This window comes from Anomaloglossus baeobatrachus, chromosome 3 (assembly GCF_048569485.1).
Source record: "Anomaloglossus baeobatrachus isolate aAnoBae1 chromosome 3, aAnoBae1.hap1, whole genome shotgun sequence".
In the NCBI taxonomy this organism is placed as follows: Eukaryota; Metazoa; Chordata; class Amphibia; order Anura; family Aromobatidae; genus Anomaloglossus; species Anomaloglossus baeobatrachus.
In genome coordinates, this window is record NC_134355.1 from 266433995 (window position 1) to 266451908 (window position 17914).

General features: G+C 44.7%; 1 protein-coding gene across 2 annotated transcripts in view; it reads right to left on the reverse strand.

Moving 5' to 3' along the window:
• Positions 1–10178: 10178 nt before the first annotated feature.
• Positions 10179–17914, reverse strand: part of CCDC28A (coiled-coil domain containing 28A) — an 86524-nt gene continuing 78788 nt past the window's right edge. For both annotated transcript variants that reach the window (XM_075339824.1, XM_075339825.1), the window contains 4 exons: positions 17456–17616; positions 14098–14252; positions 13944–13966; positions 10179–12220 (listed from right to left, as the gene is read on the reverse strand). In XM_075339824.1, the coding sequence (XP_075195939.1) occupies positions 12166–12220; positions 13944–13966; positions 14098–14252; positions 17456–17616 (394 nt within the window). In that variant the 3' untranslated portion in view covers positions 10179–12165. The remainder of the gene's footprint in view (positions 12221–13943; positions 13967–14097; positions 14253–17455; positions 17617–17914) is intronic.

A 17914-nucleotide genomic window follows, 5' to 3' on the forward strand; every position in this document is an offset into this window, starting at 1 on the left:
CTGGATCCAGGTAACCTCAGTGACAGCTCAGCCGATCACACGGCTCTCTTCATTAGCTGCGTGCAGGTGACAGGAGCGGCTGTGTCTTCTGCAGCTCCTGTCACCTGCATGCAGCAGAGCTGGACGCGACGCTGGAGGACCGTGGAGTACGCCGGACAAGGAGGGCTTTGTTGTGGGTAATAAATTGGTGATGAGGGAATGTGTTTGTGTTTTTAATTTCTAATAAAGGATTTTTCGGGTGTGTGTTTTTTTACTGTCACTTACAGATTAATCATGGAAGGAATCTCGGGGAGACGCCTGACATGATTAATCTAGGACTTATTGGCAGCTATTGGCTGCCAATAACTCCTTATTACCCCGATTTGCCAACGCACTAGGGTAAATCGGGAAGAGCCGGGTACAGTCCCAGAACTGTCGCATCTAATGTATGCGGCAATTCTGGGCGTCTGCTGGCTGATATTGTTAGGCTGGGGGGCTCCCCATAACGTGGGGCTCCCCATCCTGAGAATACCAGCCTGCAGCCGTATGGCTTTATCTGGCTGGTATTAAAATAGGGGGGGACCGCACGCCGGATTTTTTAATTATTTATTTATTTACACGGCACACAGAGCCGCGCGGCATTAAATGAAGTCGGGTGAAGTTCACCTGCTGTCCCCAACGACCAGCTAGTCGCTCTGCAGGTCCGGATCGCTGTTAGGTCGTTGGCCAGGTCTGCCTGTTTGACCGCTCACCAGAGACTTTGTAGCGATCCCGGCTAGGTTGAGATCGCAGGTTGGATCGCTAGAAAGTCTCAGTGTGTAAACCCAGCTTAACACTAAATACTCTGTGCTCATTACTAACATCATTAGGCTCCTCTGCTATCTCTTTAGTGCAGGAGTGAGCACACAAATCATTCTCTCCTCTGATGTCATCAATTGGGTATAGCGAGTGATGTCAACTGAGATGCTAGTGTGATTTGTGTGCGGAGTCCTGCACTGAAATGATAGCTGATGAGATGAGCTAGGAAAAAGTGATTTGTGTGCTCACTGCTGCCCTGAATTTATGGCAGAGTTGTTGAGTGATGTCAGCAGCGAGGAGAGAGTGTTGCCCTGAATTTATAGCAGAGTTGTCAAGTGATGTCAGCAGCAGAGTGTTGCCCTGAATTTATGGCAGAGTTGTTGAGTGATGTCAGCAGCGAGGAGAGTGTTGCCCTGAATTTATAGCAGAGTTGTCAAGTGATGTCAGCAGCAAAGGGTGTTGCCCTGAATTTATGGCAGAGTTGTTGAGTGATGTCAGAAATTCAGGGCAACACTCTCTCCTCGTTGCTAGCAGTGTTGTCGAGTGATGTCATTAGCGAGGAGAGAGTGATGCCCTGAATTTCTAGCAGTGTTGTCGAGTGGTCAGTAGCGAGGAGAGAGTGTTGCCCTGAATTTCTAGCAGTGTTGTCGAGTGGTCAGTAGCGAGGAGAGAGTGTTGCCCTGAATTTCTAGCAGAGTTGTCGAGTGATGTCAGCAACGAGGAGAGAGTATTGCCTGAATTTTAACAGAGTCGATGAGTAATCTCAGCATTGAGGAGAGAGTGTTTTTTTCTTCTAAACAGGGACAATGCACACATAAAGGAGGTTTATCTTCAGACAGAGCTGGTAATAGAAAAGCCAATCCTGTCAAAAGAGATGGAGTGGCGGTAATCTAAATAACGTGTGTGTGTGTGGTGCTGAAATACATTTAGCCACGCCAAGGGTGTACTTAAAGGAATTGTCCCACATTAGCTTACCAAACATTTTTTAGTTCATCTGTGCTGTATTGTCATATAAAATATCCCTACATTGTTATTTTTTGTTTTCTAACTATTGTTCCTCTTGAATTATCCCTGTATTCTCTGCAGCTCTTTGTTTACATTCAGCTCCAGCAAACTGACCACTTTCTGTGCCACACCTCCCAGTCAGAGCTGGCACCGCCTGGCCTCAGTGTCCAGCCCCGCCCCCTGCCCGCCCCCTGCACACACATTCCCTGTCAGTATTCTGCCCCAGCACCTGACCTGTTAGCACTCTAGCATTGGAAATAACCCCCCCCTCACACACACACACACACACACACACACACACACACACACACACACACACAAACGGCGCTCTGTACCGACCCTCCCCACCATCGTTCTGTACAGACCCCTACCGCCATAGGGAACACATGCAGGCTACATTCACATGACCGTTCAGTTTTTGCGGTCCGCAAAAAAAAGGTCTGTATTTTTCACGGATGCATCTGTGTGCCTTCCGGTTTTTTGCGGACCGCAAAAAAACGGAAGCAGCAAGATAAATAGATGAGTAGATATAGAGATGGATAGATAGATATAGTGACAGAGAGATAGAGGGATGGATGAATGAATGGATGAATGAAACAGAGGGATAGATATAGAGACAGAGAGATAGACGGATGAATGAATGGGATAGATCGAGAAAGACCTATATAATGTCCCACCTCCCTGCATATTCAAAGCTGGCACCCTTTAGTGACTTTCATGTGGCACTAAAGGGTGCTTAGGCTTGTATTTAGCCAAAAAACGTGGGGGCCCCCCAAATTGGATCACCAGCCAAGGTAAAGCGGACAGCTGTGGTCTGATATTCTCAGACTAGGGAGGTCAACTGTTATTGGACACTCCCCAGCCTAAAAATAGCAGGCTACAGCCGCCCCAGAAGTGGCACATAAATTAGATGTGCCAATCCTGGTGCTTCGCCCCAACTCATCCCATTGCCCTGGTGCGGTGGCAAATGGGGTAATATACGGGGTTGATGCCAGATGTTTAATGTCACCTGGCATCAAGCCCAGCAGTTGGTGATGTCATGGCGTCTATCAGATACCTGACATCACCAACCCAGTCAGTAATAAAAAAAAAAAAAAAGTAGACAACAGAAAAAAGTTTTATTTGAAAAAACACTCCCCGACACATTCCCTCTTTCACCAATTTATTGAAAAGAACAATAAAATCAGGGTCCGGCATAATCCAATAAGGGGGTCCCACGACATCCATACCATAGTCAATGTCCCAGTCAATGAAGAACAGAATGTTCCCCATTGGCTGGGAGACCAGTGCAGTGACCTGAGCCAACATCAATAGCCCAGGTCACTGCAGGGGATGACGAGCGCTGCTGTCAGGAGGTTAGATGAGATCATTACCTGCAGTGACAATCTCCTGCTCTCCTGATGTCACTGCCTTCTATGCCCGGCGCGTTCTCAGCAGTATCGCGAGTGCCCGTGACATCACCGCTAGTGACAGCCTCGGGCTGCCCGCGAGACGTGACGTGAGAACGCGGCGGGCATAGAAGGCAGTGACAGCGGTGACGTCGGCAGAGGAGGAGATTGTCACAGGAGGTAATGATCTCATCTATCCTCCTGCCAGCAGCGCTCGTCATCCCCGCGGCTGCACGCACTGTGAGAAGCTGCTGATACACTGCAGTGCGAGCAGCCGCGGGGCTGGCAGGGAGCGGGACACAGACTGCACGGGCACTCCTGCTATCCTAAGCACTGTAAGCAGGGGGCCCGGTGCTGGCGGTGACACCGTGGGCGGGGAGAGTACAGGGGAATGTGTGGGAGGGTGCGGAGAAGGGGGGGCGGGGACTCACGCACTGTACTTGCCCAGCAGGGCGGCAACAAGCTGTTCCCAGATTTACATGTCAACATGGTCCTGCCCATGTTGACATGAAATGACCGGAAGCAGCAAAATCGCGGCAGGAGCGGTTACATGACCACTCTGAGCCGGGGGAGGTAAGTGTTCACTATCTACTTACCTGCCCCAATGTAGCCCAATAGGGAAATAATAAAAAAGTCAAAATAAGCCGGATAACCCCTTTAAGCACCTTTATTTGTTACAGGGATTTTTTTTTGTTTTTTTTTTTGTGGGGGGGGCAGATTTAAAAACAAAATGGATTATTTTGTTGTAATTGTTGCTTCTACTTCTAAAAGACTGTGATCAGTTTCAAGGGTAAATTTGGGGTGACAGACTCCCTTTTCGTTTGGTAATATCTTCCTAAGCAGTTTTATATCAAACTATTTGTTGATATTAGTCTTTATAAACCAGCAACATTTTCTGCCATCCTTATGAAATCTGCCTCCCTTTATCGTTTGTATACAAGGTTTTTAGTTGCCAACTGCTTCACATAATACTATATAAAGAAAAATCAGTGCAGAAAACTGGGCAAACCTCCATTTGTCACAATGCAAGAGTATACACTTCACCACAGTATTCGGTATATACTAAAGATACTATATTCAGCCATCTTATACAGGTGTATCTAACACGGCTAAACCTTGCTAATGCTTTAAGAACATGATCTTACCTGTCGGAGAGCGTGTGTCTACTAGCGGGGGTGGAAGTGCGTTGTGTTTCCTAGGGGACATGCAGACACTGCCCTGCCTCAGATCTGACTGTAGGACATATCTTGTAGTTGGCTGGGTGATCAGAAGAACAATTATTTACACACGGATAAAGAGAAAGTTGTGTGACTTGTCAACCAGTTTTATGCAAGAAAATTGATGAAAACTGCTTGACAAATTCTGAACATTTGGATTTCAGGGTACACAGGCTTTTGGTTTTTTTTCTATCCTCAAATCATGATGATGTTTTTTTCTCATTCACTTTCTGTAATGTGTTTTTTTGACAATTTATCTAAAAGTAAAGCAAAAAACATGTTCTTTTCATCTCGACCCCCTTCACCTTAATTCACAGTTCTGGATTTGCAGAAGCAAAAGGAAGACGCATTTAGATGCAAAATAAGTATGAGAGAGGATACACTAAACTGCTCAGCCCTGCCGAAGTTACACTAGCACTTGTCAGTTTGTACTGACAGACTCTTTCATTTTTTGTTATAATATGGCTTCCAAGTGTTAACTGGTGATGCGGTTATTTAAGGGAATCTGTCAGCAGGTTTTTGCTATGTAATCTGAAGACCGCATGCTGCAAGAGTTAACATACAGATTACAGCCAGCATCTCTTAAAAACAAGGGTATTTTTGTTTACCCGTAATGTTAGTTTACGCTTCAGTAGCTTTATCATTGGTGGACTGAGGAGCGCATGAGCTCAAGTCCGATCCACCTCCCTCTGTGATTAGCAGCTTCTGTCTATAGCAGGGGTGGGGAACCTTTTTCTGCCAGGGGCCATTTTGAATTTTCTACCAAACTTCGGGGGCCGCACCAAATAAACTTGAAAACTTCCCTTCTATATTTGGTCAAACAGTTAACTCACCCCTACGGGGTGGCCGGAGCTGCTTCTCTTTGTTGCGGCTGTGATGTTTGGTGATATTGATCATGTTGTTTCTCATAACTACTTTTCCAGGTTTGTCTCGGTCTGGAGAGGCTGGGGCATACACATCCCCCGACGGGCTGGGGCATACACCTCCCAGGAGATGCTGGGGCACGGGGACAGCACCGGGCGGCAGCATGGGGATAGCACCAGGCAGCAGCACGGGGACAACACTGGGCGGCAGCACGGAGAGACACAGGAGGCAGCACGGAGAGAATTAGGTGGTACCATAGACAGCACTAGGAGGCAGCACAGGTGTTACACAGCACTGAGGGGGTACACACTGTAATAGGGGGTACACAGATCTAGACGGGGGGGGGCAGCGATGTGTTGCGGACTCTGTGCTGGGGGGGAGGGGTCACACAGCACAGGTCCGGGAGGCAGGTACAGCAGGGACGCAGGTACAGCAGGGAGGCCGGTCTGCTGTACCCTTGTGACTGGAGCGCAGTGCGCTGCTTACCCCACCTATAAGGTTAACCCCAAGCACGCTAGCACATGCCAAGGTTGAGCCTAGAATGTACGGGCTTCAGTCATGTCCCGGAAAGAGCGAGTACATTCAAGTGTCTTCAGTAGTAAGTCTGCTACAATGTACGGGCTGCTGTCAGGATCTGGAAGGAGCCCGTACATTCTAGCATCTACCCAGCGTGTGTGCGCTTCCTCGCATCATGCACTGGGATTTAAAGGGCCAGCGGCCGGCAAAAGCGCGGCTGCCGCTCGAGCACTGCGGTTCCCGGGAATGTGCCTGGGGGTTGCAGAAAAAGTCATTGTGGGCCGGAGGTTCCCCACCCCTGGTCTATAGAAATGTACACTGAAAACCTGGTGTGGGTGGGGCAGCTTGTTAAGCTCTGCTACATGATAAAACTAAAATCTTTGATTTTGTCAAGACAGCTGCAGCTAGTAATCTAAGTGATACATCGTTGGATTCAGGATCTCTGCCTACATCAGGCTGCTCTCAGATTAGGTAGCAAAAACTTGCTGACAGATTCCCTTTAAATATGTAAGCAAGGAAGCCAGGAAATGTTTGTTTTTTTACCAATGTATTAACTAATTTCTGAGATTGTGTACCTACTTATTGGAAAAAAAGTGTCTCTACATTGTTTAGAGCTTAACAAAAAAAAAAAAGAGATAGTTGCACTCTATAGTGCTAAGATATGTAAACAAGGAATATAGTACAAGCAGTACTGCTCTGAAAAACGTTTAAAAATAGAGATGGCATACAAAAATGGTCAGTTTTAGGTGAGCCCAACAGCCAATGCCAAGTTGTCCTCTTAATGTTGGGTCCCTATGAAACTAATTCCTCTCTTTGCGTAAAAGTGTAGTTTGTTTGGTTTTTTTTTAACCCAAAGAGGCATTCGTTTGATAGGGACCCAACATTAAGAAGTGGCCTTGGCTGTTGGGCTCACATAAAACTGGCCATTTTTGTGTGCCAAGTATCTCAATGTTTACATGATTTTCATAGCAGTAATGCATGTTTTTATTCTTATATTCATTGTTTACATATTAGCACTACAGAGTGCAACTGTCTCTTTATTGTTAATATAGCTCATGCTCAGTATGCACCTGTTCACACTAGAATGTTAGGCTGTGCCATCCGTCTTTAGAGCTTAGGCCCTCCTTTAAAGCCTTTATCTACAAGGCCTTCTTTTCTGACGAGCCCACTCCATGCAAATCATTGAGCTGTCATAAATGGATCTGATATATAAAGAATTGCATAATCTAAAATGGAACACAGAGATAAATGAACAGACTCTTGTCCATCCACTTATATTTTTTTTTTTTTATTTTATTTTTACACATGAAAGTGGATCATTTAACAGTACATGGCTCAATAAAACCCAGTAACCAGGTCAACAAAAAAAAAAAAAAATAGTTACGCTCACTGTTCCTCTGTTGGCTCAGTAGAACAGGTCTTGTAATGACAGTTTCTTCGCCACTGACCTGTGTGCACAGATAGATGCAAGAATAGAAATATGCTGTATGTACTTGCTTACCAGCAGGAAGGTACAAGGTGCCTAGTGTGGTTAGGAAGTAAGCACAGGCAAACAACAAGTAGAGGGGTAAGGCTACATGCGCACACTGCGTTTAGTCTCGTTTTTTGCTGCAGTTTTGTTGTCAGAACTTTCTGACATTTGACTTCCCAGCAATGTCTAGGAGATGTCAGATTTGCTATGTGCACATTGCAGTTTGTTAGCAGTTCTTTTGTCAAAAGTTTGTGACAAAAAAAGAAGCAGCATGTTCATTCTTTCTTGCGTTTTTGTCAACATTTGTCACCCATTGAAATCAATGAGGGCATCAAAAACACAAGGAAAAATGCATTCTATCAAATTGGTGTGTTTGGCATGCATTTTGCATGTGTTTTACCTGCGGTTTTGTCAACAAAAACGCAGTTCACCAACTTAGTTCCAGAATGATAAAATCAATGCTGAAGTGATTTTTGACATGCCGGTGTCCATGTGTCGGTGCCCGTGTCAGTGTCTCTGTCTCTCATGCTATCTCTCTTTCTCCCCAAGCACTACATACTCACTGATCACCGGCTGTCATATTGCTCCCTCGCGTCTCATCAACTTCCCGACCCGCTCATACATATTGACTCCTCCCCCCGTCTGATTGGTTGCACTCAGACAGCTGTCACTCAGTATGAGGGCTCGTCTGACTGCAACCAATCACATCCGCCGGTGGGCGTGTCTAAATCGTACCACACTGAAGAGAGTAGCTGCATCAGCGGTGGAGGACTCAAGCTGTGACAGCAAACACCTGAGTGACGGCACCGGCGATTGCACTGCTCACTTCAGTCACTCGGGTGGTTTGCTGTGACAGCTGGAGGACTCCAGCTGCGGTGCTGTCACTCAGGCGTTTGCTGTCACAGCTAGAGTCCTCCACCCGTGAGCGCAGCTGGAGGACTCACGTGAGTGACGGCACCGCCGATCGCGCAGCTCAGTTCAGTAGCGGCCTGAACCACAGTGAACCCGGCCATGATGTCATTGTTAAGACACCCGTCGTACTGCGAAACCCGTAGCTGTTACATTAGGGGTTCACCCCAGATCATTCTGGTCGCTGCGGCTCTGTCCACACTCACAGCTGGCAGCCATGCTGTATGACCGTAGGGCTGTGACAGGACAGGGATGTAGCAGAGCTGGAAGAGTCGTGGGACCTCGTGTAGATTACTTCGGACCTGGAAGGTGTTTTGGGGGTTAATAAAGTGGCGAAAGAGGGTGGCTTTTTATTTTATTTCAAATAAAGAATTTTTTTGGCTGTTTGATTATTTACTTTCACTTACAGATTAATGATGTGGGGTGTCTCAGATGCATGACATCACAACCTAGGGCTTAGTGGCAGCTATAGGCTGCTGCCATTACCTCATTACCCTGATTGCCACCGCACCAGGGCAACGGGAAGAGCCGGGTCCAGGGCTAGAATTGGAGCATCTAATGGATGTTCCCCTTCGGTGAGGCTGTGGGAAGCTATTGTTAGGCTGAAAAGGGCCAAATAACGATGGCCCTTCCCACCCAAATAATATCAGCCCCCAGTTGTCTGCTGCACCTTGGCTGGTATTAGAAAAATGAAGGGATCCCATGTCTTTTTTTTTTTTTTTTTTTAATAAATCAAATAATTACAAAAAAGTGTGGGATCCCCTCTATTTTTCATAACCAGCCAAGGTACAGCAGAGAACTGAGGGTAGCAGCCTGCAGCTGCTGCTGTTCCTGTGCTGGATATGAAAAATGGGGGGGGACCCCATGTTTTTTTTTTTACCCTAAAATTTTTTTTAAAAAAACCTAACCAAGCTGGCTATCCCTCTATCAAGCTATTCTGTTCTTTCTTATTATCTATCCATCCATCTATTCTTTATATTTTTTCTATCATCTAGTCTAGCTATCTATCCATTATCCTTTCCTATCATATTTTGTTTCTCCTTTAAAAAAATGCAATGACAAAAACGCACCTACATTACAAGCGTTTTTTGGGACATTTTCAGGCTCTCTCTGACAAGGTGCAGTTTTGGTTGCAGTTTGTAGCGTGCGCATGTAGCCTTAATAGTGGGGGAAACTCCAGCTGTTATTTCAACGAGAAAAAAAAGGACACAGAGACCCTGTTGTACAACTACAAGGGAATATCAGTGTGAAAAGAATCGATAAAGGTATATTTAAGTTATTTACTTGCTAAAAAGGAAGCAGTCATGTCCCCAAATGATACTGACCTGTAGATATGGGGTTAATCTGCAATTTAATAGCGTTTCAAAGCTGTTCGGCTCCTGCACTGAAAACATGACTTCCTGGAAGAAATGAGCTTTATTTCCCAGGGATCTTCTGGCTTTTAGTCCAGAGGTGTGCTGGAGCAGCTACCATCACCACTCCCTATACAGCGATCAGTATACTGTACATTGAGCTGCAGCTATAAGCACGCCCTGGCACAGACTGACAGCTGGCTCTACGCTAATACTCTGCTGAGATGGCTGTCAGTCAGTTGTCGGGGCGTGATTATAGCTATCGCTCACTGTACACTGAGCAGTGACTAGCTACACCAGCCACACAGTTATGACTGAAAGCTAGAGAGTGTTGGGAGGAAAGTTATTTTCTTCTAATAGCCGAGCTTTCAATGTGGTGGCTACACAGTTTTGGAACACTATTAACCTGCGGATTTACATGTCTGTAGGTTTATAACATTTGGTGACATGACAACCTTTAATTTCTGGAGCCATAACTGCCTTTATCAGCCTAGTTAAATCAACTACTGTAAGAAAAGTTACCAAACGCTAATCAAAATAAAAAATAACGTATTACTTGCAGAATAATCATTTATTGTTTGTATCTAGGAGTGTCCGGGAAACCATTATCTCATTTGTTGTTCTATTACCAAAATATTATTTTCCAATAAAATGAAGCAGTGAAATGATAACAAAAGAGAAAGCTGAAAATTGTGTTTATTTGGCCAATGCAATCACAAAAATGAGCAATGTCATAAAAAGCTAGAATGCTGGTATTTCCATCTCTCTGAAAAAAATTTGGCTTTTGTTGGGACTTCTAAGTGCTACTCTTCTTTCTCTTACAGGGCCATTAAACCTCTAATAATTGTTGGCCAAATGGTAAACAACGATAATCAATGTGCATTTATGCGTTTTCCATATGTCAAAAGGAAAAAGTAGCTGGCAGACGTCTTGGCATCGGTTTATCTGCCTGGAGAAATAACTTATTAAGGACAGATCTAAAGTTGGCCATACACATAAGATTAACACCAAGTCCACAACTAGTATGGAAGGCTTAATGCACAAATCCTTCATACACACCAATAAGCAAATTCATGAAAAATGATCAATAAATCTTTATTACAACCATTAAAATTCATTAAAACAAATGGACCAACCCAAGTGACGGATGGAATTGATATAGGGGACAAGGCACCTACAGTAATTGTATTAAGGACCTGCAAAGCTTAACCTAGTGTGACAGCCTACATAGGCAAATATAAGCGATCACTCAAGCCACCCCACACACTGACGCGCGTTTGGCAGCAATCGTGTTTCGTATGAAATGCACATCAGTGTGTCGGGACGCCGCACCATTACTTTAGCTGGACTTCTGTTTGCTAGTAATATTATATGGGGCTTGAATGACCGTTTACATTTGCCTATATAGGCTTTTACACTTGTGAATGTACAATATTCTGTTTTATTTACTACAGCAATATTGGTTATTTTCTGGCTGCATATTTTTCTGGTATACTGCATCCGGCCTTGATTTGTATATAGCCTTAGGTCAAGGTATGCAGGTCCTTTATACAATTACTGTAGGTGCCAGGTCCCCTATATCAATTCCATCCGTCACTTGGGTTGATCCATTTGTTTTAATACATTTTAATGGTTGTAATAAAGAATTGATCATTTTTCATGAATTCGGGCTTGAATTGGCTTATTGGTGTGCATACACATAAAATTGTTGTTGGCAGGTTTAGTTCACAAGCAGCAATCTCTCCTGACTTCCCCATGTATGCTAGTAATCGACTGAGCCGAATGCTCAGTTTTTAATGGGGAGAGAGGAAACCGTTGTTGCCAGCTACTTCTGACAACAGCTTGATTGATATATACATATAAAAAAAAAAATAAAAAAAAAAATCAGGTGTTTAATTTCAGACTGCCCAATCCTTAACTCTCGACATCACTTATCAGGGAAGTTGGGAGGCCCATAAACACGCCAGAACTGTAGAAGTTGTCATAGTCTGACTTTAATGACCATGGGGCGTATAATTACCTGAAGCGACCAATAAGTCTTCGGCCAGAACTATCTGAAGCATAATGACATTCTCACCATAAACGGCAGGGAAAAGAAGAGTAATTGGGATGTCCAATAACAATGCAAATTTTTCAAGTTTTGGCTTTAAATACCAAAAATAAACAAACCTCGAATAAATCACTCAAATAAAAGGCATATACTATTCTGCATGTATTTATAAACTATATACACAGAGGATGTGCAGCAGTGCCACCCACGCCATCTGCATCTTACTATACACAGTAGCATTTGATTGTCAGCATGTAAACAACATGGATATATAGGCCATCCCCAAAGAGGTCAATATAATAACAGTGTCAAGTTTATCAAACGCTTCACATATTTGGACCAATGATACAGTAGATTTCTGTGCAGTAGCTTATCTGTACATGCTACATAATCGCAAAAGGAATGAAGTCAACTGAATATTTGGGCGGTCACAGTCCACGGCTCCTAAAAACCCAAAACTTTACAAAAAAAAGAAACCGCCAATACTCAATCTCTGGTGTGAAAATATGAGGTATGGAAGATATTAATGGATCATTTCACAAAGCAGCTTTACTAACAAATAGACACTGTGCAGAATACTGTTAGCACGTGATGTATGCTGGTCAATCGCATGTCTTCAGTTAGCTGTGGTTTTTGGGATATCTTGGACATCTGCCAGGTGAAGCTTTTGTCTGAATGGAACAGTTAAGGATAGAAAAGAGAACAAAAATGTTTTACTTAAGTGTCCAAGTCACTGAAAACTGGGTGCACGGAGGAATAGGAAACATAGCCAGAACAATGTACAATGGTCCACAGACCAAAAAGGTCTGCTCCACAACTTGCTAGGACTAGTGTTGAGCGAGTAGGTAAACATTCGTACTCGCTATGCTCTTAGCGAGTACTGTCCGCTACACGCATATTCATTATGAGTAGCAGGCACAATGTAAGTCAATGGGAAATACTCGTGAAGTAGCGAGTAACGCGAAAGCCGTACTTCTTGTGCGAGTAGCGAATAGTATGGCTTTCTCGCTACTTCGGGAGTAGTTCCCACTGACTTACATTGCGCCCGCTACTGGTAATGAAAATGCGAGTGGCGGACAGTACTACAGCATAGTGAGTACGAATGTTTAACTATTCGCGCAACACTAGCTAGGACACGTCACCATTTAGGAGAAGTGCAGTGTTTGCTTCCATATCCTTGCACAACTCCATTGATCCTGGCATCCAGCTAAAGTGGAACCATTTGGAGGATTATTGGCTGCCGCCTAATATTCCCACCAATGGGAATAGTGTGAGGCATACTCTTATATGTCGCTTGGTTGTAATCAGTTGACAAATAGGGCTTCCCGCAGAAGGCTCTTCTCAAATGTCCTTTTTAGCAGGATGATGAACACAGGATGCTTGCCCTCAAAATCTATGGTTTTAGAAACTGCTCTTAGGCTATGTGTGCACTAGAAATTGCCATATTCTTAAGAAAAAAAACGGACCCTCTGAAAAAATCCCGCACCCGCAGTAAAAACCGCACTCGCGTTATTGCCGCGGATTTTCCACAAGTTGGTCCCCGAGGTTTTTACCGTTATCTATGGCAAAAAACGCAGGTACCTGTGGAAAAGAAGTGACATGCACATTTTCTCAAAAAATTCTGCAGAAAGAATGTTCTTGAGAAAAAAAACGCAGTGTGCGCACAGCTATTTTTTTCCCCATAGGTTTTGCTGGGAAATGTCTGCAGAAAGGTTACAAACATTTCTCAAGAAATTTATGCAGCAAAACCGCGGGTAAAAACGCAGTGTGCACAAGGCCTCAACATTAGTTTAGTACTTCATTAAAAAGTCTATAGATTTACACTGGAAATAACAGCCTCGTCTGCTCTTGGCTTTGGAACTAAAAGGGTATGTGAACCCGCCATTTCAAAAGGAAGACTCTTCAGTATACATTAGCATTTTGCTCTTTGATGGTCTCCTATGCTTGCTTTTGACCTCTAGAGGTTTTTTGGGGGGTGGGAGGGGGAATTTTTGTAGTGTCTTTTTTTTTTTTTTTTTACTAGCATTTTCCAATTTTTTTATTTGATTTTTAATTCCAGTCGACAATGAAAAACCACAAGCAGTTTTTCAAACAAAATTGCTGAAAAATGCCCAAAAGGATGCCGAGGCATTGAATGACTTGTATTAGAAAGGAGAGAGTGTCTTCAGAATGGACTTGTCACTTATTTTAACCGCATGGGGTCTTTGGAGGCTTGGCTGCTCCTGGTCTATATTTAGGTGTAGTCTGTGAGACATATATACAGTATATGTTGTATATATGCATGGATTGCTTTATGGTTATTACACATACAGACACAAATACATAGAGCTATGTACATGCATATTGTAAGGCTGTATATTGGAAGGCTGACAAACCATGAAATGAAAAGGATACATAGAGGAATTCAGCTCTTCTAGCTGCAAATAAAAAGGAAAAACATAGTTAAAATAAAATACTTAACAGATTCATTATAAAAATACAGCAAAAAAGGCTGTAGAATTATTGTAGTCCATGTTCTTGAGATCTAATATTGCCTAATCACACATACATCAGAGAGAAGTCTGTCCAGATTGGAATCCCTGGCCATCTTGCGTTTGTCTTCGGTCATTTCCTCCAGTTCACCATACAAGTCCAAATGCAAACGTGCCAGCTTTTCCTGCAATCCGCGGACATGTTCCATCTGTTCTATTGAGCATTCATTACCTGGAAGAGCAACATTGTATATGTTTTGAGAGATGGTATATTCTGAGACAGAGGGGTTTTCCAGGCTGAATAAAAAAAAAAAATGTAGTCAGTATGTGAATATAGATTGCACACCGTCAGGAAGCTGTTTTGTTGCTTGGTTGGGTGGTCGTCACTTAACTGCAAGTATGAGATTTGCATACTTATCGTTATGTGCCAACTAGATTCTCATCCAATTCTCTCCATAGTACAGTGAGAACCAGGAATAATTGCTAGTCAGCACGTGACCTTAAGTATGCCATGCACATACTGTACATGCAGTCAAGTGACGACTGCCAAGCAGGCAATAGAGCAGAATCCTTACAGTGTGCATCTAGCAAGACACAGTCAGCTTGGAAACCCGCTAAGACATTCTCACTCACTCCTGACAGCACTGGTTAAGCTGCTTTCACACTACGTTTTTTTAACATGCGTCATGAACTTTTTTTGCTGTAAAAGCGGATCCTGCTTTTACAGCAAAAAACGCATGCAAACACGTGTTATTTTGCAGGATCATGTCACTAAGTTTATGGGCGGGCATTGGAGTTATGTGATCGGGAGTCAGTGGAACTGAACATGATAGACTGGGAGCCGGCATCTGACAGCTGCGGAGGCTCGTAACCAAGGTAAACATCGGGTAACTTGCTTGGATACCCGATATTTACCTTGGTTACGAGCATCCGCAGCTGCTAGGAGCCGGGCTGCCTGCTCCCTGTACACGTAACCAACGTAAACATCGGGTAACTAAGAGAAGCGCTTTGCTCGGTTACCCGATATTTGATTTGGTTACGAGTGTCCGCAGCTCTCAGGGGGGGAAGAGAGAGCCAGAGAGGGGAGGGGGGGGAAGAGAGAGCCAGAGAGGGGAGGGGGGGGGGGGGAAGAGAGAGCCAGAGAGGGGAGGGGGGGGGGAAGAGAGAGCCAGAGAGGGGAGGGGGGAAGAGAGAGCCAGAGAGGGGAGGGGGGGGGGGGAAGAGAGAGCCAGAGAGGGGAGGGGGGGGGGGGGGAAGAGAGAGCCAGAGAGGGGAGGGGGGGGGGGGAAGAGAGAGCCAGAGAGGGGAGGGGGGGGAAGAGAGAGCCAGAGAGGGGGGGGGGGGGAAAGAGAGAGCCAGAGAGGGGAGGGGGGGGGAAGAGAGAGCCAGAGAGGGGAGGGGGGAAGAGAGAGCCAGAGAGGGGAGGGGGGGGGAAGAGAGAGCCAGAGAGGGGAGGGGGGGGGGGAAGAGAGAGCCAGAGAGGGGAGGGGGGGAAGAGAGAGCCAGAGAGGGGAGGGGGGGAAGAGAGAGCCAGAGAGGGGAGGGGGGGGGGGAAGAGAGAGCCAGAGAGGGGAGGGGGGGGGGAAGAGAGAGCCAGAGAGGGGAGGGGGGGAAGAGAGAGCCAGAGAGGGGAGGGGGGGAAGAGAGAGCCAGAGAGGGGAGGGGGGAGGAGAGAGCCAGAGAGGGGAGGGGGGAAGAGAGAGCCAGAGAGGGGAGGGGGGGGGGGAAGAGAGAGCCAGAGAGGGGAGGGGGGGGGGGGAAGAGAGAGCCAGAGAGGGGAGGGGGGGGGGGGAAGAGAGCCAGAGAGGGAAGGGGGGGAAGAGAGAGCCAGAGAGGGAAGGGGGGGAAAGAGAGCCAGAGAGGGGAGGGGGGGAAGAGAGAGCCAGAGAGGGGAGGGGGAGAGACACAGAGAGGGGAGGGGGAGAGACACAGAGAGGGGACTGGAGAGAGGGACTGATCACCCGAGGCTGGTTTCTGTGCATGCTCAGTAGAGCAAGCAGGATCCTGTCTATCAGCATGCCAGCGTTCACATGCAGTATAGTCAGGATCCAGCAATTTGCAGTATTTGGACACAGCTCAAAAACGCTACAAGTAGCGTTTTTGAAAAATGTTAAATAACTGCAAGTCGCTGAATCCTCACTATAACACACACAAACGCATGTTGACGCGAGTCCATTGCAAATGCATTGAAATGAAAACGCATTTGCACAGGATCCGTTTTTGCGTTAAAAAAACGTTCAGGACGCATGTTAAAAAAAACGTAGTGTGAAAGCAGCCTTATTGCACACTAATGCAAAGAAACTGGCACGTGCAACAATCATAAACATTCCACATGTCCCTTGTAGATTCAGAAAACCCAGCTGGAAATCCTCATTCTTAAACATCTCCATGAGGTTTCACTATCAATAGAGTGCTTGAGAGAAGATGAAAATTGAATGTCCTCAGTAGTTGATATCTTTTAATGAGTAACTGAAGAGTTGATAACACAAGAGGTTTCTACACTACTTAGGTCTCTTCATCAGGCATAATTTAAGGCTATATTCACATCATGTTTTAGCATTTGTTCATATAGTGAAGATGCCGGAGATGCAGTAAACCCGATGACGGAAAGAAGAGGATTGGCTGGTGAGTTATTAGTTATTAACACACAAAAAACCTAAAAAATACTCACTTCTCTGACAATCCCACACCATGACCTTACGGTCTAGTTCTCTTATTTTCGTCATAGCATGCCGCAACTCTAAGATTCACAGCTGAATTCAGGCTCCAAAAGGTCAAAGCGCATCATAAGGTCATGACATTGATACCGTATGACACACAGTGACCTCTGAAACCTGGACACGGTCAATAGTGAAAGGCTAGGAGATATGACACGCCTGTCGAAGAAAGAATAGGAACTTATAACAGCGATAAGTAGCGAAGTGGAGAAGTGGTGAGGTGCGTATCATTTTTTTATATTTCCACTTCCATACATATCTGGGTAATGAATAAAGCTACAGGACGTATCTAGTTCATCACCAGGGGATTGCCTGTACTCTACTTTCTTCAGCAGTCCTGTACACAATGAATGGAGCAGACAAGCAGGATGGCGCTCAGCAGAGTCTAGGATCAGAGACCAATTCTGGATATCACTGGGGGTCCTACTGTCACACTCGCAGAAATCAGGACGTTATCCTCTATCTTATGAATAACTATCTTTGGAATAAGCCTTTAACTATTATACTGTTGATGCTCAAAGTGTTCATTTTATTCTTTGGGGCAGCATAATTATGATTATAGAAAACTCAGTTTCATTACTTTTGTACAATACATACACCAATGAAATAAATAGTTTCTTAGCCATACTCTGATGGTTTTATAGCTTTCTGTAAATAGAGCAGTTGATGGCTTATTTTCATGTCAATCTCCGTAATCATTACTGCTGGAAATACTTACCAAAAGCTTGAAGTTTGCCTGAGTGGAAGTCATTCAGGAGACTCAGAAGACCCTTCTCCATCTCCTGAACGTCAGAAACATCTGTAAGGAACGAGTGCTGGATAGGAGCAGACGCAGCCCCTTTACTTTCTCCCTGAGATTTTGATTTCTCCTTAATAGCTCTATAAAAAAAAAAAAAAAAAAAAATTCTGAACAAAAATGAAGAAAATGAAAGACAATTTCTGACAGACTTATTTCGGAGCGACCTTTTTCAATTCCAGTAAAATAAGTCTATCCAATGTGCATAAAAAAAATATTCCCCAGTTTTCTGAATGTGCTTTGTGTGTTAACCCCACAGTTTCCAAATTTTCTGATTGTAGACAATCAATGGGACTTTAAGCTAAAAAAACATTTCTGCCAAAATGTTATCTTTACAAATTGTGGACTGTTTGGCTTTTCAGCTATTATTTATGACAGTTC